The following is a 19,198-nucleotide window of genomic DNA, read 5'->3' on the forward strand; positions in this document are numbered from 1 at the left end:
ATATTGTATATCTAGGTGGATAGCAAAAATTATGCACCTAAAAATACTAAAACAACTTATAATTTTGAACAGAGTACATCGTACACATCGGGACCTTTTCATAGGCTTTTCAGTGATTTTTATTAGAAGGATTCTTTTTCAGAAAAGTCCACCTCTATGAGTGAAACCTACTCTAAAAAACCACACACCTCTAGAGACTAATTAAGGAGGGCCCCCCGCGGGTACAATTACGGTACAACGACTGATCAACCAACAATTCCACACCACCACACACGTTCAGGTATGCAACACTGAGCTAGCTTGGTGCTTCAACACGATCCAGTTAGACCTCGACTAAACCACTGTCCCAAAAGTAAGTTTTTGACGGGGAAAACCGGCGAAACCCCACCCAACTACCAGCGTTACAAACAACTAGGCCGGGGACAACTTCCACACCGACTCGCTCAGACACACCGGGACTTACAGTTGACAAAGAAATTAAATCGCCTCCAGTCCCCCAGCTGTACATTCTGCACCTGTGCCTCGCAACATTGCGCTAACAGGACGCTGGCACTTTAAATAACACGATCGAAGGGAGGGGCTGAAGGCTCAAGACCGCAAAGTTTTTCCTTTGGCTGTCGGGAAAAGGTTTTCCTGCCGCCAAAGCCCAAAGCTGTCTGTCTAGACGGTTCTGGACTTGTTTTCTTGGGAGTCATCTAGATGTTCATTCGTCCTATCGGCACTAGAGTTAAATTTGAAACGCAAATGGAAGGCAAGAATTGGCATCGATCGTAGACGCGTATAGTGGGTGCAGCACAATGATGATCGAAGGGAGCGGTTAGTTAGTCGAAGCATGCCAGCTTCTAGAGTCTCCAGCTATGCAATTCTTTGCGTTCTATGGATGGCCCTTCATTTTACGTATTGGTCTTTAACTTTAAATACAGTCTAGTTTAAAGTCTTTAACTTTAAATATTAAATATAGTGTAGTTTAAACTCTAAGCGTGTGATGGTAATAATTGTGAACTGATGTCTGCCGGAATCTTTTTTATTATTAAAAAAAGTGAAATCAATCCGAAGCTCACAATTCTAACACAATCGCGCCTCGTCTGCGGTGCTATTTTGATGCATCATGCTGTGGATCCGTGGGTGGTTGTTCCCTCTGGAACCCAAGTGTGTCTCTCTCTAGTGCCACAGTCGCGCCATTCCACTCTACCAGCCCTGAGAAACCCAGGGCCCAAACACGGTGCTCAGCCCAACAAACTAAGCACGGCCCAAAGAGATAGGGAGCTTTTCTGACAATCTCTTTGGGCAGCAAACTGGATACTTGCATGAAGTTACATTTCAACAAGGGTTGGGAAACTGCAGTGTAGTATAAACTAGATAACAGGGCATTTACAATCTTAATTGAGCACTTCATAATTCGATCTTTTAGTACTCTGAAGTACTGCACTGAGCAATTAACAACTTAGTGCAATCATATGTATATTTTGCATCTTGTCTACACAGTCAAAGATCGCCATCCTCCAAGGCTTCAAGAAAACTAGAACTCCAAGCCACAGCCATATTCCAAACACAAACCCAGCAATTACCCAATAGCATAACCATAACTCTTCAAGATTTTTGTGGTATGCCTTCCGCTCATCGAATGCGGGTACTGAGCTTGAATCACTTGGACATGCTATGCTCAAAGGAAAGCCACAGAGCCCAGAATTATTTGCATAAATAGAAGGGTCATCGAGTGTTTGGAGTTGATTGCCTTTTGGAATTTCGCCTGATAGCTGGTTGCTGGATAGATTCAAAGAACTAAGAGACATCAAGTTTGTGATGCTTGATGGAATAGCGCCTGTTAGTTGATTCCATGAAATGTCGAGAGATTCAAGAAACTTCAAGTCCCCAATACCTTTTGGAATACTGCCAGATAGATAATTCCTTGACAGATTTAGGAACTTGAGGCCTTGTAGATAGGACAACCCTGTAGGTATTTCACCAGTGAGGAAGTTGGTTGATAGGTCCATGCCTGTAACTAGAGACACTGTTCTTTGAAATATCTCGTCATGACCCTTCCAGTCTATATCAACACGGCCAAAATATGGATATGCAGTGAAGTTTTCGACCAATATCACAAACGGCTCTGTTTTTTGTTGCCCTATTGACGTCAAGTTGGCAAACTCAGTCGGTATAGAACCTGTGAGGTTATTGTTAGCTAAGTCGAGGAGCTGGAGATAAGCTAGTTGTGTTGGAATATTCCCATAAAACATATTTGACCGTAGTTGGAGGATCTTTAGCCTAGGATTTATCACAACTAGCCATGAAGGTATAATGCTGTAGTATCCATTTCCCCCAAGGTTCAGTATGATTAGGTTCTTACATTTCTGTATGACAGATGGGAAATCTCCATGGAAGTAGTTGTATGCCAGGTTCAGTGATTTCAGAGAAGAGAGATGGTTCCTTGCAGTTGGAAGTTTACCAATATAGGCATTTCTTGACAAATCCAAAAATTGCAGGTTTTGCAAGTTCCACCAGCAACTTGGAAGTTCTCCAGAGAGATTATTATTTGATAGATCCAGTATCAGAAGAGAAGTAAATGAACAGAAAGTTGGAGGCAGAGTTCCACTAAATTGATTTTCAGAGGCATCAAGAACATTTAGGTTGGAATGGACTCCAAGGACCTGCGATATGTAGCCAGAAAAGTGGTTTTGGCCCAGCCTAAGTAACTGTAAATTTGAACAAATTTGGATGCATGATGGCAATGTGCCTGACAAGTTATTGTTGTTTAAAACAAGCTCTTGTAATTGAAAAGATTTGCATAGGCTTTGTGGTAACTCTCCATGCAAGCTATTGTTGGCTAACCCAATGAGAACTAGTGTCTGCCTGTTGCCAAGATCTATAGGTATGGTACCACTAAACTTGTTTGTGCCCAGGGCTAGGTAGAGGAGATTTCGGAGTAGTGAGATGGTTACTGGTATACCACCTTCCAGTTGGTTGTTCCTAAAATCAAGTCGTTGCAGGGAGGTCATGTTTCCAATTTCCAATGGTATGGTGCCATTGAGGTTGTTGTTGAAGAGACGCAGTACTATAAGAAGCCTCAAGTTTTCAACTGGAAGCAGTTATGACCAAATTATTAGGAAGTAGGAATTTTCTATGGTACCATTTGCTCTGTCCTGGTAAGAATCAATTTGCCTTGCTTTTGAGTGGAACAAACATTTTAACTGAAGGTATATATGTTTTATAAAATAAATAAATAATTTGGTATGTCATAAAATAGCACCAAAACATTTCATACCAACCAAAGTTAAAGTAGTATTTCCAAAATTGTACATTGGGATGCACTTGTTTGACTGTATCTTTCTTTACATGCTCAGAGTGCAAGAATCCACTTGGATTGTTTATTTAAGAAATTGGCTTTGAGGGAATTCTAATTCAAAAGGTATTTGAACAAAATTGTTTTTAGTTTGTTTACAGTGAATATCTTTTGATAAAAGTGATAAACGTTGTGTTGTGCATTTTTGGAAATGAGAAAGCCAATCTACCATCGAAACAAAGATGTATGTACCAAACAAAGGAAGTAGAAGTTACCAGAAACTATCTTAAAAGAGACTCATTTTCATAGGAACTAGGAACCAAACAGGAGTTCATCAATGTTACCTGATTTAACAATAGTTTTTTCCAGTTCATTTTTCCTATGAGTTAACAGCATGTATGTTATTGTTCAACTAACTGTTATTGTGATTTGGGCTAAATGAAATGGGATTATGTCATTACGCTTAACGGGATGAAGAACTTGTACAGGGTGACATTGCAGTTGAAGGGTGAGCTGGCCAATGTTGGCCTAAAGCATCTGAAGCACAATGACCTTGTCTATATATATCTGGTTTTCTGAAATCTTATCATAAAGTCAGCCCAAGTGGTGCTCGGAACATTGTCTATCAGGTCTGACAGCTGTAACTATTTTCTTAATGTTTAGCCATTCTGAATATACACTTGTCTGTTCAATACAATTAGTGGTTCCATATTAGTACTACCTACTAGTGTGTTGTATATCAGTAGACCTTGTATCTTATAATATATGTCTTTTACTTGTGTAGCCTAAGGTCAGATGTGGTCTATTGCCTGTGCAGCCTTTGATCAGAATTCACATCGTATAGTTCTTATTACTTGCCCAACCTTTCAACTGTGATAATATAAATTTATTTATTTAATGTGCCAGTACCTCATTGTTGTAGACGGGTAAATTTTGCAAGACGCATTGATAAACAGAAATATGTCCGGAATGTTTACTTATCCCATGTTGCTTTGTTATACAAATGATTTAATATACTTTTTCAATGCATTCTCTCTTTCATTCTTTCATAGTTTGAAACCCATCATGTTACAGCTTCACGTCAAAGAGCTGAATTATGTTCTTGATCAAAATAAGAAACCTAAGGATGATGAAGACTCAGTCCATTCATCACCGATGCTAGGTGCCACCTGTAAGTTTTGTCCATTGTTCTTGTTCAATTCTGCATTGTATGTTAGCAATCTCTTATAGTCTTATCAAGTCTCCAAACCTCTTTTGTTTACTTCATCAGCTACATAGACCGGCTTCACTTGTGGCAGGTCTTCTTTGCCAACCCTTATGAATGGTGGGATAACTGACAATCCAAACCGTGGGCCAGCTATCCTCATTTCAAGCACAAGGACACTCCTGAGAAAATATGGCTCCAACCAGATGACCCTCCGCCGTGGCGCCGCGCGTGCAGGAGGTCAGCCGCCGTTTGCCGGAGCTCCGCCACCTGGGATGCGTGCGCCGCCAGGAGCGAGAGGGCCGCCGCAGCCGGAGGACGCGGCGGCCGGTGCGGGATAGGGTTGGCTCCTGCGGCAGTGTTGGCTCTGTGCGGGCGGTGAGACGGCTATGCAATGCAAGGCTGGCTTGGGTAGTACGCTCATGAGAAGCGTTTCCAGTAAGCCTGGCCCTGATCCTCTTTCTGCACAACTGTGGACAACTGGAGCCTGCTAAAGAACCTATACAGCCAACCAAACAAGACCAATCTGCATTATGCAATCCTGGCTAGCCTTTAGCCACGCAACCAAACAGACCCTATATAGCTATAGGTCCATCATACATGATGATGAGTTTGCCACTGCCAAGTGCCAGCTGCTGTGCCAATAAGTACTGGAGAGGTGGAGACCGTGGCGCCAGGCCATGTGCTCTCTGTCTCTCTCTCTCCTTTTCTTTCCCATTTTTTTGGGCCGCTGGCTGGGGTTCAAGAAACCCAAGGCCCAATTGCCCGAACATGGTGCTGCTCAAAGTGCACATACACAGCCCAACAATCAAAGCACCGAAAAGCAGTAAAAAACATAGAAAAAAGATATTGTCCGAAAAGCACTTAAAAGCATACAAAAAATATATCCTAAAAAAACAGAGAGACACCCTCAAAAAGATAGTATATAGGAAAAAAAACAAGGCAAATTTGTGGTGGCGTTCCGGCGGCTTCTCCACAATAGTGGCGGAGGCGGCGCCGCGGACACAGAGAGAGTACGTACCGTGTGTCGATGCTGCGGTGCCCCTCTTCCATTAGGAAGAAAGGGCTCATCTGGAAGGCTGGAACTAGTCATATCGGCCGCTTGGGGATGCGCCTGTGGGGCTATGCAATAATAGCTCTGACGAAGACCCGGTTTTCATCAGAGCTATTATTGCATAGCCCCACCGGCGTTATTAATGGTTTATAAACCATAACAATTGTCAAAATACATCCAAACAGAGCATTACATTTATCACAGATCAGTATTTTGGATACCCAGATATTTCCTTTACCTACACTTACAACATATCTTGAACACTACAAGTCTGCAATCCAAATCCCCTTTATAATTATGCACTTATCACAAAACTTGTTACACATGATCCTACATGTCAAAATGAGCAGGGAAGCACAGAGTAGTGTATAGTGTAAACTAGATAACAACGAATATATGAGCTTAATTTAGCACTACAGAATACATCCTCTTGTTTACATAACTATATTTTTCAGCCTGTCCATGTAGCCAAAGATTGCCATTCTCCATGACTTAAAGAAAATTAGACCTCCAAGCCACACCCATAATCCAAAGATAAACCCAGCAACTACCCAGTAGCATAACCATAAGTCTTCAAGATCTTTGTGATATTCCTTCTGCTTATTGAATGCTGATACTGAGCTTGAATTGTTTGGACATTTTATGCTCAAAGGAAAACCGCAGAGACCAGAATTATTGCCATAAATAGAAGGGTCATCAAGTGTTTGGAGTTGATTGCCTTTCGGAATCTCTCCTGACAGATTGTTGCTGGAGAGATTCAATGAACTAAGAGACATCAAGTTTGTAATGCTTGATGGAATAGGGCCTGACAGTTGATTCACCGATAAGTCAAGAGATTCAAGAAACGTCAAGTTACCAATATCTTTTGGAATTCCACCAGATAGATGATTCCTTGACAGGTTCAGGAATTTGAGGACTTGTAGATTTGACAATTCCGTAGGGATTTCACCAGACAGGAAGTTAGTTGATAGGTCTATGCCTGTAACTAGAGCAACTTCTCTTTGAAATATATCATCATGTCCCTTCCAATTTACATGAATTCGAATGAAATATGGATACGCAGCAGATTTGTCAACAGATGTAATAAATTGTTCCTTATTTTGATGCATCATGGACGTCATGTTGCCAAACCCAGTTGGTATAGAACCTGTGAGGTTATTGTCAGCTAGGTCAAGCAATTGAAGATAAGAGTCTCTTGATAACCTCCTCGGAATATTTCCATAGAACATATTTGATCGTAGTCGGAGAAACCTTAGCATAGGATTTCTCACACCTAACCATGAAGGTATCATACTGTAATACCTATTTCCCCCAAGGTCGAGTGTGATTAGGTTCTTACATTTCCTTATGACAAATGGAAAATCTCCTTGGAAGTTGTTGCTTGCCAGGTGCAGTAATTTTAGAGAAGAAATATCATTTTTTGAAGTTGGAAGTTTACCAGAAAAGGCGTTTCTTGACAAATCCATAAATTGGAGGTCCTGCAAGTTCCACCAGCAACTTGGCAATTCTCCAGAGAGGTTATTATTCGATACGTCCAGGATCTGTAGAGAAGTATATGAACAGAAAGTCGGAGGAAGTGTTCCACTTAACTGATTCTCAGAGACATCTAGAACAGTTAGGTTGGTATGTACTCCAAGCACCTGCCTTATGTCACCAGAAAGGTTGTTCTGCCCCAACCTAACATAATACAAATTTGAACAATTCTGGATGCATGGTGGCAGTGTGCCTGAGAAGTTATTATTGTTTAGAACCAACGCTTCTAATGCAAACGATTTGCATAGGCTTTGTGGCAATTCTCCAAAGAAGCTATTGTTGGCTAACCCAATGGTTTCCAATGGCTGCCTGTGGCCAAGATCTATAGGTATGGCACCCGTGAACTTGTTGGTGCCTAGGGCTAAGAAGTTGAGATTTTGGAGTAATGAGATGGTTGCAGGTATCTCACCTTCCAGTTGGTTGTTCCTAAGATCAAGTTGTTGCAGTGCGGTCATGTTTCCAATCTCTGGTGGTATGGTGCCATTGAGATTGTTATTTTCAAGGAGAAGAAATTGCAGTGCAGTCATATTTCCAATTGCCGGTGGTATTGGCCCATTGAGACTGTTGTTGGCAAGATACAATGCTTCAAGATGCTCCATGCTTCCAATCAGCGTGGGAAGTGGTCCAGTAAATTGATTATTTGACAGCCGCAGGACCTGCAAACTTGTCAAGTTCCCAATCCCCGTTGGAATCGACCCACTGAGCGTGTTATTGCTCAATGAAAGGTACTGCAAACTTGTCAAGTTGCCGATTCCCATTGGAATTGACCCACTGAGCGTGTTATTGCTCAACGAAAGGAACTGCAACGTGGATATTGTGGTGAGCATCTCAGGGAACCCTCCTCTGAAAATATTTGATCCGAGTCGTAGATCCTGGAGATTTGGCAACTGCGCAAGCGACCTTGGTATTGTCCCTGAAAACCCATTCCAAGACAAGTTCAGATACACCAAATTTGGGGTCATCTTGGCCAGTGCATCTGGTATTGGCCCATGGAAAGCATTCTTTGACAGGTCAAGAAATATCAAATTGGTGCAGCTGAGGATGAACTCTGGAAACATTCCACCAAGTTTATTGCCCCACATCGAGATGTGCTCCAAAGTTGGCATCGGCGACATCCTACTGTAATCTGGCTTGGTCAAGTAGTTGGATCCCAGATCCAACCAGACAATATTAGGAAGCTTGCTGAAGCGAAAGGGGATGTCACCTACAAGGCTGTTGTTGTTGAGGTTGAGCTTCGTCAGGTTTGGAAAAGCAGCAAAATCGAAGGAGTCAAGCTGGCCCCTGAGCCCAGCACTTGGAAGGCTAAGCTCAACGACATGGCCCGCGGCATCACATGTGACGCCCAACCACGAGCAGCAGGTGGAGCTGCCCGTTGGTGACCATGAAGACACAGAATTGGCATCGGCTAACGAGGCTTTCCATTGGAGAAGTGCTTCTTCTTGTGGTTTGCTGGTGGCGCATGCCATGAAAACCAGAGGGAAAACGGAGGCATAGAGGAGAGTCATGTGCTGTAGCATTCTCTCTCAGTTGAGACTGCATAGTTGCGGACCTCTTCGATCTACCTGGGAGTAGCATATATATCGAGAGAAGCAGACGCGATTGGTTTAATTGTAGGCAGAATCACCTTTATTGCAGCTTGCTGCTAGTTTTCCTTTCCCTGACGGCAGAGGACTGTACGCAGTTCTGGTCTTGCCATACAATACAGTTCATTGCCGTTCAGATGTCCCTGTAGGTGCTACAGTCACGGCTCGAGCAAATGAATGTGATTGGCGTTTGGACTTCTTTGCTCTTTTCTTTTCTAAAGGAAGGCATCAACAGATGACTCAGCTGACGACTTCCGTTGGAATACAGCGGAGTTGCTGTTTCTCCCTAGACTTGTACCATGGTTTGGTTTTGCAGGTGAAAAGTATCCATCACTTTTTTCCCAGTCATTTTCAGTAGCTTGAGTGGCGGACCGCCGACTCTAGTCATCTGGTGAAATAATGGTATAAAAGACTGGAATATATGCACCGAAGATTGGATATGAATAATGAAGAAACAGTCTAAAATTGCTACTTCTGTCTACTGATCGGTGATTACAGTTTGACATCAATAGAGGATTCGCAGTTTCAGGTTTTGCATCTTTATTTCTTGAGTGATTTGTTAGGGCTTGAAAGAGCCTCTACGTAGGGGGAAGACTGTACATCAGTTTAGACTTTTAGGCTGAATTGATCGGTGTATGCAACTTAATAAGAAGGTATAAAAGTTCTGATAATCTCAATGAAATAAAATAGTTATAGCAAACTCTTATCTTCATGTTTGAAGCTTGAGGAGTATGCACGTGGGAAGGATTGTTTCCTTTTTTTGATAATGCGGGAAGGATTGTTGATTGTTAAGTGAATTGCACATCTTTTTATCATCAACTTAGCCTTTTGGGTTAAATTGATTTATGCAAACTCATTTATTTTGATTGCCCCGCTAGTAGCATAACCACACTTGTTTAACTCAGGGTACATGCTTGCGAGAGTTGATCATTTTATATGGCACGACATCTTTGGAAAATGTGACATGATACAATGAATTAGAATTAGCCTATTCACAACATTAAATTTGACATCCTAAAATTACTAAAAAACTAAGTTTTTTTACGAAATAACACACACGTCTCCTCTACGAGATTGCTCGATATTTCTTGAGATTGATAAAATTATCACAACTCCACAAGCATCCTATTATCGACATCAACAGACACGCCCCACTCATGCTGCAAATTTTAACCATTCCACCAGCACCAGGCCAGAGGAGGTTCTAAGAAACCCAAGGCCCAAATACGGTGCTATATACAGCCCAACCAAATCCGGGTCCAGTGAGACTGGAAGAAAAGCCCACACTGGCAGAGAGACATCCTCAAAAAATATTTTAGAAAAAAAAAGCAATCCCAGGAGGCAGATGCTGCGGCGCCTGGCCGGCGGAGCCGCCACCGTGCGTTCGTCGTCGGCAGCGGCGGCGTTCCGGCGGCTGCTCCACACCGGTAGCGGAGGCGGATGCGGTTCTGGCGAGACGGAGAGTGTGGCATACCGCATGTCGATGCTGCGGCGCCCCTCTTCCGTCGGGAAGAAGGGGCTCACCTGGAACTCGTGCAGCCTCATCGGCCGCCTCGCCGCGCCGGTGACGCCGTACGAAGGTAGCTGCGAAGACGACCCCGTGGCGTACACCTTCCTCTCCGTCTCCCCCTCGTCGTCCGCGGCCTCGAGCTCTTCCAACTTCAGGTTTGAGTCCCTCTCTACCGCTCCCCCAGCCAATCCTCATGTTCTTTGCCCCCTCGCTGCTGCAGAATTTTTCTCCCTAGAAATCAGGCGGATTGTATTGTCCTTATCTGGATTTTGCTTTGCAGTATTTTCCTGCAAGGTTTTTGCGGTTACTGATAGAAGACGTCAGAGGTTGGATTGTGTCCTCTGTCGCAACCAGTGTTTTCAAATCGTTCGATTAATCGAGATATCGGTCCCTGGACATGGATCAGGCAATTCGATTCGATTATATTGCCTAGTCGACTGATAAGTTGACTAATCATCGATTAGTCACGACTAGTCAGGCATGTCTAGTCGAGCGCCTAGCTCTGGCTTCAGTCTAGTAGCACTCAAAGCCCAGCCGGCAGCCGGCCAAGCTGCTACTGTCCTCTGCTCTCTTGTCGCCGGCTGCTGTCTCCTCCGTCCTCTCTGCACCCCAATTGCCTGTCCCATATCTAGTTTATCCAACTTGATGCTCTGCTTGACTGCTTGTATTTCCCGAGCTTTGACTTACATACGCAGCTACTCTGCCTCAGTGGTAGTGGTAGTGTGGTGCCATGGCTGAGATAGAAATGGAACAAACTGCTGCACCTATCGGACCAGTTCCTGAACTTTGTGTTCAACTCTATCTATTCTCTACTGTATTTACAGTCAGAGTCTCAGAGATAGGCAGCCGACTAGGGGTCATGATCGGAGTGCAAGAATCAACTTTGATTGTTTATTTCAGATATTGGCTTGAAGGAATGCTATAAATTTTTGGTTGAAAAAAAAAGTGGTTTTGGTTTCTTTGGTTGCTAATATGACTATTACAATTAATACATTGAGTTGTTTACAATACATACAATAAGAAAGGGCAATCTACCATCCAAATAGAGAGCAAAGAAAGCACTATGTACCAGAAAATAGCTCAAGCAGCAAGTTATTTTCATAACACCCAGGAACAAAACAGGAGTTCCTCAATGCATACCTGATTTAACAATAGCTTTTATATTTCCAGTTTGTTTTTCCTATTGCCAGTTAACTACATATGTTCTTGTTCAACTAACTGCTATTATGACTTGGACTAAATGAAAATGAGACACTATCATTCATTATGCTTACGGTATGAAGAACTTGAATAGGGTGACATTGCAGTTGAAGGGTGAGCTGGCGAATGTTAGCCTGAAGCATTTGAAGCACAGTGACCTTGTTTACGTATCAGGTCATCTTAGCTCTTATCATAAAGTCAGTCCAAGTGGTGAACGGTATATTTTCTATAAGGTATGATAGCTGCTACTATTTCCTTAATGTTTTACCATTCTGAATTACACTTGTCTGTTGAAAACCAATTGGACAATTAGTGGTTCTGTATTAATACCATCTGCCCATCTGTTGTACATGTCAGTAGACCTTGTTTGCAGTGCACATCTACTACTGATAACCCTTTGATCAGATGTGGTCATATAAATTCCTATTACCAGCCTTTGATCAGATGTGATCATATAAATTCTTATTACTTGTGCAGCCTTTGATCAGAATTCACATCATATAATTCATATTACTTACCCATATTTTGTTCAGATGCCATCATATAAATTCATTTATTCAAGGTCTCAGTACCTCAGCACTGTAGGAAGATAAATGTTTTGCAGATATTAATGAACAGATACATGTTCACAATAATATGATATTTACTTATTTCATTTTGCTTTGTGATATTAGTTTTCTTTGGGGGTGCTTTTTTCAGTGCATCGTTTCTTTCATACATTTTTAATTGGAAACACATCATATTGCAGATTTATGCCAACGAGCTGAATTATGTACTAGATCAAAATAAGAAGCTTCAAAATGATGCAGACGCAATAGATCCAACATCAATGCCATCTGTCACCCGTAAGTTATGCCATTTTACATGTACAATTTTGTATTGTAGGCTATTCATCACATATCAAGTATTCTAACCTCCTTTGTTTTAATTGTCAGCTCAAATGCTAAAAGAGAACAAGTGCATAAACCGGCTTCGCTTGTGGCATGTCTTCTTTGCCAACCCTTACGAATGGTGGGACAACCGGCAATCCAAACTGCATGTCAAATCCCCTGATTTCCAGCACAAGGACACCCGCGAGAGAATATGGCTTCGTCCAGATGACCCTCCCTGGGTACGTAAGCAGCTTGAGATTCATGACCTGGAAAGAGCAGAGAATGGTCACAAAGGAAATGGTCGACTGTTAAAAGATCACAATTGGAAACCCCAAGATTTTGACTACTGTGATGATGATGAAGTACAGTATTCCGCTGAAGCATGAGGAAGAAATAGGGACTGCGCTTTTCTTTGTCCGATGACCTTACTGAATTGTATATGTCGTATACTTTGTAGTTAGGTTGTGGAGTTTTTAACATAGCTAATTATTGGCTAGTGTGTAGTTTGTAATTGGTTGTACCTGTATGATGAGGTGCAAATGTGAAAGGCAAACCTCAACAGTCAATGGAACATCTACATTTTAGTGGAGGCACTAAAAGATATATATTGTCATAACTTAAAGGATGCCCCCATATTGATTGCTCCCAGTTTGTACAGATGTGCTTGCAGCATTAAATAACCCCAATTCTCCACCCAGTCCGGTATGACGTAACATCCTGTGGGAGATGTTTGATCAGCCAGTTTTAACCTTTTCTTGATGTAGGACTAACCCTGACTATTCTGGGGCTTTTGGCGACTGTTCTTCCATGTCATTCGTCTCCTCTTTCAGTGGAAATTTTTGCAAGCTTGATGCTTGAAATCTTGATCAAACTGAAGCCACATGATTTGCATGTAGCCTCATTAAGCTCAGAAGCAATTATTCTGTGAATGCTTGAAATGGTGTCAAACTATAAGGCTACTGAATAATTTAAACTACTCATGTATGTCAGCATCCAGCTCGTTTGGTTGGGGGTGATTGGTGAAAGGAAATGGGAATTCGGAGGTATAAGACTAAAATTTTCTTGATTGTTTCGTGAGAGGGGGAGTTTAGTGACTCAATTCCCACAGATATCTTCCAATAGGGAGGGGTGTGAATTGGGAGAGAATTTTGCTTTAAGATGAAAACAAATGGTCTTAACCAGAGGGTATGAATTTTCTCTCTAACTCCCTCGTTTAATTCCCTCCACAAATCAAACAAGGAATTGGAACTAAAAAATAAACTCTCAAGTGAATTCCCTCCATCAACTCCCACGGCTAATTTCCATACCTCCTCCTCCGTACCTCCTCCTATTCAGTTGGCAACCGAATGACATCATACCGGACTCGTCACTCGTGTCATATTTCCAGAAACCAAACAACGTTGCTATGCTTCCAAGCAATCCGATTGGCAATCTTGTGCGTTATCACAGAACACAAAGGCCTACCCAGCAAAAACTCAGGCCAAATCTCGTTCGCAGCAATGAATGTGACGAACTGTGTGGATAGTGCTAAATCAGCGTGCAGTGTACACAATAGATAGTAGTATCACCTGTAGCAGGATAGGGTAAGGATATCGTTATAAATAGAATCACCTGCCTGAAATTCTTCTCATATATAAGCCTTTCCCCCCATTTCAGTAGCCAGTGAAATGCTCTAGTGCTCCACGTGCCTTACAGAGTTACAGCCCAACGATGAAAAAGATCAACAAATTAGATATACAATGCAACAATAATAAAGCTAAATTCAGATGTACACCAACGCAGCAGTGTAAACCTTTTTCATGGCAACTTATACCTGATATCAAAATAGTATCATTGGGTCGTCATGAAAAATATTTTCATAATAATGTAGTAATTTAACAACCTTTACTAATATTGACACATGAAAAGAATTGATCAAACTTGTGTATTGGACACCTGTCAAAATCTAAAACGTCCACATTTACTAACATAGTATAAGAGAATGTCTTCCCTTTGAACTCACTATGAAATCTACATTCTACATAGAGTGCAAAAAAATCATTTTGATGGTACTATCCATAAAATCAATGGAAGATACAAAGAAACATTTGTATCAGCATTAATAAAATTGTACTATCATAAATGCAACTATTTTCTGATCTTTGTATGATTTCAGCAGTGCTGGTTCTTTTGTCCAAATGGTGAATAGACACCTAGAGGATTGCTGGGTCTTTGTATCTCTTGAACAGATCCTCAATGCCATCGAGAACTTCTTGTGGTAGTGGCCGCGGAGCACTGGTAAACGCATCGATGTTCTCCTTTAACTGATCCATGGTGGTTGCTCCAATGATGGAACTGGCAGTGAATGGACGGTCACGCACAAAGCCCAGTGCAAGCTGGACTGGAGTTAGCCCATGCTTCTTGGCAAGCTTTACGTATTCGTTTGTCGCTTCCTGCCATACAAAGTTGACCAAAGTAAAATAAAATGCACATCAATGCTCAAAGCTCCATAGAGTTGGGGCACAAACAAATTGGTTCTAGTGTATAATCATACTTTAGCCAAAGAGGCATTGTAGCGTGCCATGTATCCAGGGAAGAGATTAAGCCTACTCCTCTTTGAAATGTCAGCGTTAGCATCAAGATACTTCCCAGTAAGAACACCACCGGCCAACGGAGAGTAGGCCAGCAGTCCAACGTTGCAGTTATTTGGGTGGCAAACTTCAACAAGATCAACTATGATGAAACAAAATGAAGTTAAAAGGCAGAATTATCATTCTACTTGTATGAGAAATCAAAGGAAATTCTCAATAATTCTGATACAATTTCAGAAATGATGGCATAACTTAGAGAGCTCAATGAATAAAATGAATGGATTAATGAAATCTTTTCACCTTCAAAGCGGCATCTCACAATTAGACTATAACTGTTCTGGATGCTCACAATCTTCGGGAGGCCTTGAGTCTTAGCAGCATGTACAAACTCCATTACTCCATATGAGGTCTCATTGGAAACACCAATGTAGCGAACCTAAAACAGAGATATAATTTGACGATGCTTAATAATATGACATTCTATGATATTCTTTCTGCTAAAAATAAATACGATATTCTTGAATGTCTTCTGAAATGAGTTGTCAGTACTGAGACAAAAAAAAAAGAAACTACTCGATGTGCCTCTACGTACACAGTAGTTGCATGCTGATAAGCTATCGTTTTTCAGTAACCAATACTTATGCGGCTATTATCAGATGCATGTTATGTAACATATTTTCTTTACAAAAATATATGTACCACTGTACCAGCACATGTGGTAAGTTGCATCCATGTCAAGACCAGATATGTAGCTATGTAATTGTCATATTTTCTCATACCAGGGAAAATGTTTATTTGTTACTACCTTGCTCATATAAGAATATCAGTTATAAAAATCTCACCTTTCCTTCATCAATCAGCTCCTGGAAGGCCTTCAATTGATCCTCAAAAGGTACGCTTGGTCTCCATTTGGTTGGATTATAAAAATATTCACCAAATAGTGCTACATATCTATCTGGCCTGAAGATGTAAAGCAAAACATTGGAATCAAGAATGTTTCTTTCATTCAGTTAAATCGGAAATCAGATATCAATCTAACAGAAAACAACTCCTATCAAAACAAGTTTACATGAGCAATCAAAGAACTCATGAAACTGCACCCAATTTAAGCCGGTGTAAAATAAATATATAAAACAAGGAACAACTACTTTAAGCTGACAAAAAAAGGGTCAAAAGAATTAAACTGAAATGTATATAGCTATGTTCTAACAAGTTTTATAAGGGACTCAGAGTGAAAAGCAAGAAGGATAAAGTTAATGTATACCCGTTAGCTTTTTCCTCTCTCTCTCTCTATTGCCCAGCAAAGCATGAGAACGTGCAGAACCTTATACAAAGAATGAGAATGGAGATGCACCTCAGCTTCGGGCCCTGTTTCGTCAGACCTTGTTTTAGATGACAAGGCCTGTTGGCTTCTGTCAATACATTCACCAGGTTTTTTTTATAACGTAACACATAACTTCCTCATTTATGAGAACAAAATGCATAGAGTTATTTAATGGAATGTTTGAAAGCATACAGGTAAAATACTGAACAAACAAAGTGAGCCTAATTATAGTTTCTGACAGGCATACAGCCAACAAGTGAATCAATCTGATACTGACCAGTGTATCTGAAGCAAATCAATGTAGTCTGTAGACAATCGTTTAAGGCTCTTTTCAACACTTTCTTTGATATTGGCAGCATCAACACGCACCACTTTTGCATTGTCCCGAAGAAAAGCAGATCTCTCTGAATAACCAGCAACTTTTGTCGCCAAAATTATCTAAAATGGACAGAAACAAAACAGGCAAGACCCATCTGTCAGTGTCAATCAGATCCTTTCATCATGTTATCACATAGTAGGAAACTTAGGGAATGTGAATTGTAAAGACTGAGCAGTATTTACTCTTTACTCATCAGCGTAGTGTTATTAGTAAAAATATGCTTCTAAACCCCAAACACTGGTGTCAACTTGCATAACATGTAAGAATCACTAATCACATACAGTCATATAGACGATACAAAAACAAACTAATCGCATAGAGAAATGAGTTTATATAACAGTTTTTGAGTTTCATGCTTGCACTACTGTTGTTAGCCAGATAATCCAACACATTGTAGTATGAGATAATTAATATTATAACATCTATTTAGGTCACCTTGTCCCGTGGCTTAGATTGCATCCACCTGCCAATATATAGATCGGTACTTCCTTGAGTGTCTTTGTTTGTTGGAACCGGGTACTAAAGATCAAGTTGAAAAACGGAAAGGTACATCGATCACTTGACTTCAAAATACAAGATATATAGTTAATAATAGCAAGAAAGTACTATGCACTGACAATTTCTGCGGTGTCAAGGATATTAATGCCTTGATCGAAAGAATAAGAGAGCATATCATGAGCTTCCTTTTCTGTGTTTTGCTCTCCAAAAGTCATCTGAAAAAGAAAAAGGATTAATCTTGAGATGCAGAAAAAAGTATTTGACGGTAAGGAGAATAACCATTTTCAGTTTTGCACATACTGTTCCAAGAGTGACCTCACTGATAAGGAGGTCTGAATCTCCCAGCTTCTTGTACTGCAATTGCGTTTGTGCCAGTGCCCGAACCTGGCTGCGAATGCGTCTCGTGTGCAATCTTTGAGAATGACGGGCATGAAGGGCTGATAAGGCATAGCCATGCGATGAAGGTGAGGTGACCGCGAACGCTGACATGGCCATTTGTTGCATACTGAAATTCCTGCATGGCACATCCAATCAACAAGTAAATAGTCAGGTGTGCCATAACTTCAGCATGCCTCGGGAAAGTAGAAGCCCTTTCTAGATAATGAAAAGTTCCAGCTTCAAACCCCTTGGAAGGGGCATCAATCCACAATTATTACAATCATACTCAAAGTTTTAAGACACATAGCATTCAGTATTATTGAGTGTAGGACAGTAGGAGCAGTGCAGGAATCCGCCAATGGGTTCAACATAGTCTTCCCTTTCTTTCTGCTATGCCTACTGCTAATTTTATGGACATTGACAAAATAAAGTAATCAATTTAACCACAACGAAGAATTTATTTTTGTTACCCATGACATGATGCAATATGTGCTAACTAAGCTTCCATGGAGCTTCTCAAGGCACCAATGCTGCAGATAACTGCTTGTGCCGTCCTTGACTCCTTTGTCCTTCAATCCCGAAAAGAATACGAATTTCTAGTTTTCTACACCGACATGACCGAGGAATCGTCAGGGGGGGGGAACGAATAGAAAATTTGGGACGTATTGCAGGCTACAAGAAACCTTTTGAATTACGCCTATCTTTTCAGAAAATACAAGGCCCAATAGAAAGAGGAGGAGGAGGAGGAGGAGGAGGAATGCTACCTGTATGCTGGTGTGGGTGATTCTCTGGCCTCGCCGGACAAGCCAGTCCGAAGCGCACCGGCGAACAGAGGATGAGCGGTTACCTAGTCCACGAATGGAGTAATTCCCTGCACCGAAGGCTGGAGCTGCAGGAGAGGAGGGGAAAGGAGAGCCGAAGCCAGAGGACTGGTGCAGCGGTGCGGCAGTGTTCTTTCCCTGGTGGAGTGGTGGTGAAGGTGAAGCCGACGAGGCGGATGAGGTGGTGGCCAAACGCCCCACACCTGCCGAGACGGCGCAGATGGGTGCCGCCGTGGTGGAAGACTCGTGGTCGTGGAAGCGGACAGTGCCGGCGGCCGGCCCAGAACCGGGCTGAGCTGTCCACAAGTCGCAAAACTGTTTAGGCCCAGCCCAAAATTTGCTTACTGCAAGGGTTCCTCAAAGGCCCATCCCCTGGCGGGGCTGCTCGGGGTTGCAGGTGCGACTGCGAATCAGCGCATCGTAGAAGATCCACGAGCAGCTCACCCCCGCCGCCGCCGCCGCCTGTCTCTGGAGGCGGGACACCGCCAACCAACCGCTTCCGATGGTTTCTCGCGTTCATTACTGGCCCCGACCTCGTTCTATGTCGAGCGGTGCCGGATTCCGCACGCTCCCGCAGCCTTCTCCCGAAACCCGGTGGATACGAGGAGGAAGAAGAACAGTAGTCTAGAACCTACCTGCAGCGACCTGCGGCACGCCTTTTGCGACGAGTTTGCTCGCACCCACGCGTGACTCCTAATATTCGCGCTTCCCTCGCCTCGAGTGAAATCGGCTCGTACATATACTGTATCAGCTGCGGCAAATGCAAAAGAAAAAAAGTAACTAAACATGATGTGCGTTTAACAGAAAATACAGGTCGATAAAAATCGTGAAAATTGGTTGCAGGTGGGTGGAGTTGTGTTGTACACCCCCACAGCATGTATCCATTTGCAGGTCATCTTACCACTGACAAACAATGGAATAAGGCTGTTTGCTTCGGTTTTTGGATCAGATAGTTTGGAACCATAACGCACTGTTAATAATCTGGCAAGTCA

General features: G+C 42.1%; 3 protein-coding genes across 4 annotated transcripts; 1 reads left to right on the plus strand and 2 right to left on the minus strand.

Annotated features, from left to right (window-relative positions):
* Positions 1–6,723: 6,723 nt before the first annotated feature.
* On the minus strand, positions 6,724–8,660 carry LOC112875352 (MDIS1-interacting receptor like kinase 2-like). Its single transcript, XM_025939177.1, has 2 exons — positions 7,481–8,660; positions 6,724–7,079 (listed from the first exon to the last, which is right to left on the minus strand). Exons 1-2 carry the CDS (start codon positions 8,586–8,588, stop codon positions 7,060–7,062), a joined length of 1,128 nt encoding a protein of 375 aa, XP_025794962.1. The 5' UTR covers positions 8,589–8,660; the 3' UTR covers positions 6,724–7,059.
* Positions 8,661–9,947: 1,287 nt separating this feature from the next.
* On the plus strand, positions 9,948–12,878 carry LOC112875355 (protein OSB1, mitochondrial-like). The gene is made up of 4 exons (XM_025939181.1): positions 9,948–10,319; positions 11,459–11,597; positions 12,113–12,209; positions 12,300–12,878. Exons 1-4 carry the CDS (start codon positions 10,000–10,002, stop codon positions 12,620–12,622), a joined length of 879 nt encoding a protein of 292 aa, XP_025794966.1. The 5' UTR covers positions 9,948–9,999; the 3' UTR covers positions 12,623–12,878.
* A 1,249-nt stretch (positions 12,879–14,127) lies between these two features.
* On the minus strand, positions 14,128–18,444 carry LOC112875353 (protein tas). 2 transcript variants are annotated; one of them, XM_025939179.1, is made up of 10 exons: positions 18,150–18,442; positions 17,856–17,989; positions 17,308–17,521; positions 17,127–17,222; positions 16,945–17,028; positions 16,408–16,568; positions 15,649–15,766; positions 15,107–15,242; positions 14,770–14,948; positions 14,128–14,668 (listed from the first exon to the last, which is right to left on the minus strand). In XM_025939179.1, the coding sequence occupies exons 3-10, from the start codon at positions 17,509–17,511 to the stop codon at positions 14,429–14,431; spliced, it is 1,218 nt and encodes a 405-aa protein (XP_025794964.1). In that variant the 5' UTR covers positions 17,512–17,521; positions 17,856–17,989; positions 18,150–18,442; the 3' UTR covers positions 14,128–14,428. The 2 variants fall into 2 exon arrangements, with proteins under 2 accessions (XP_025794964.1, XP_025794963.1); XM_025939178.1 differs by lacking the exon at positions 17,856–17,989 and having other exon boundaries at positions 18,150–18,444.
* Between the last annotated feature and the right edge of the window lie 754 nt (positions 18,445–19,198).

This window comes from Panicum hallii, chromosome 9, assembly GCF_002211085.1.
Source record: "Panicum hallii strain FIL2 chromosome 9, PHallii_v3.1, whole genome shotgun sequence".
Taxonomy (NCBI): Eukaryota; Viridiplantae; Streptophyta; class Magnoliopsida; order Poales; family Poaceae; genus Panicum; species Panicum hallii.

Coding starts and splice junctions, on each gene's coding strand:
- LOC112875352 (XM_025939177.1), bottom strand. CDS start 8,588: ATGCTACAGCACATGACTCTCCTCTATGCCTCCGTTTTCCCTCTGGTT. Junction 7,080..7,480: donor TAGGAACAACCAACTGGAAG/GTGAGATACCTG, acceptor ACTTCTCTACAG/ATCCTGGACGTATCGAATAA.
- LOC112875355 (XM_025939181.1), top strand. CDS start 10,000: ATGCTGCGGCGCCTGGCCGGCGGAGCCGCCACCGTGCGTTCGTCGTCG. Junction 10,320..11,458: donor TCGAGCTCTTCCAACTTCAG/GTTTGAGTCCCT, acceptor GAACTTGAATAG/GGTGACATTGCAGTTGAAGG. Junction 12,210..12,299: donor ATCAATGCCATCTGTCACCC/GTAAGTTATGCC, acceptor TTTAATTGTCAG/CTCAAATGCTAAAAGAGAAC.
- LOC112875353 (XM_025939178.1), bottom strand. CDS start 17,511: ATGCAACAAATGGCCATGTCAGCGTTCGCGGTCACCTCACCTTCATCG. Junction 17,029..17,126: donor TCCTTGACACCGCAGAAATT/GTCAGTGCATAG, acceptor CTTGATCTTTAG/TACCCGGTTCCAACAAACAA. Junction 15,767..16,407: donor GATTTGCTTCAGATACACTG/GTCAGTATCAGA, acceptor TTACATCTTCAG/GCCAGATAGATATGTAGCAC.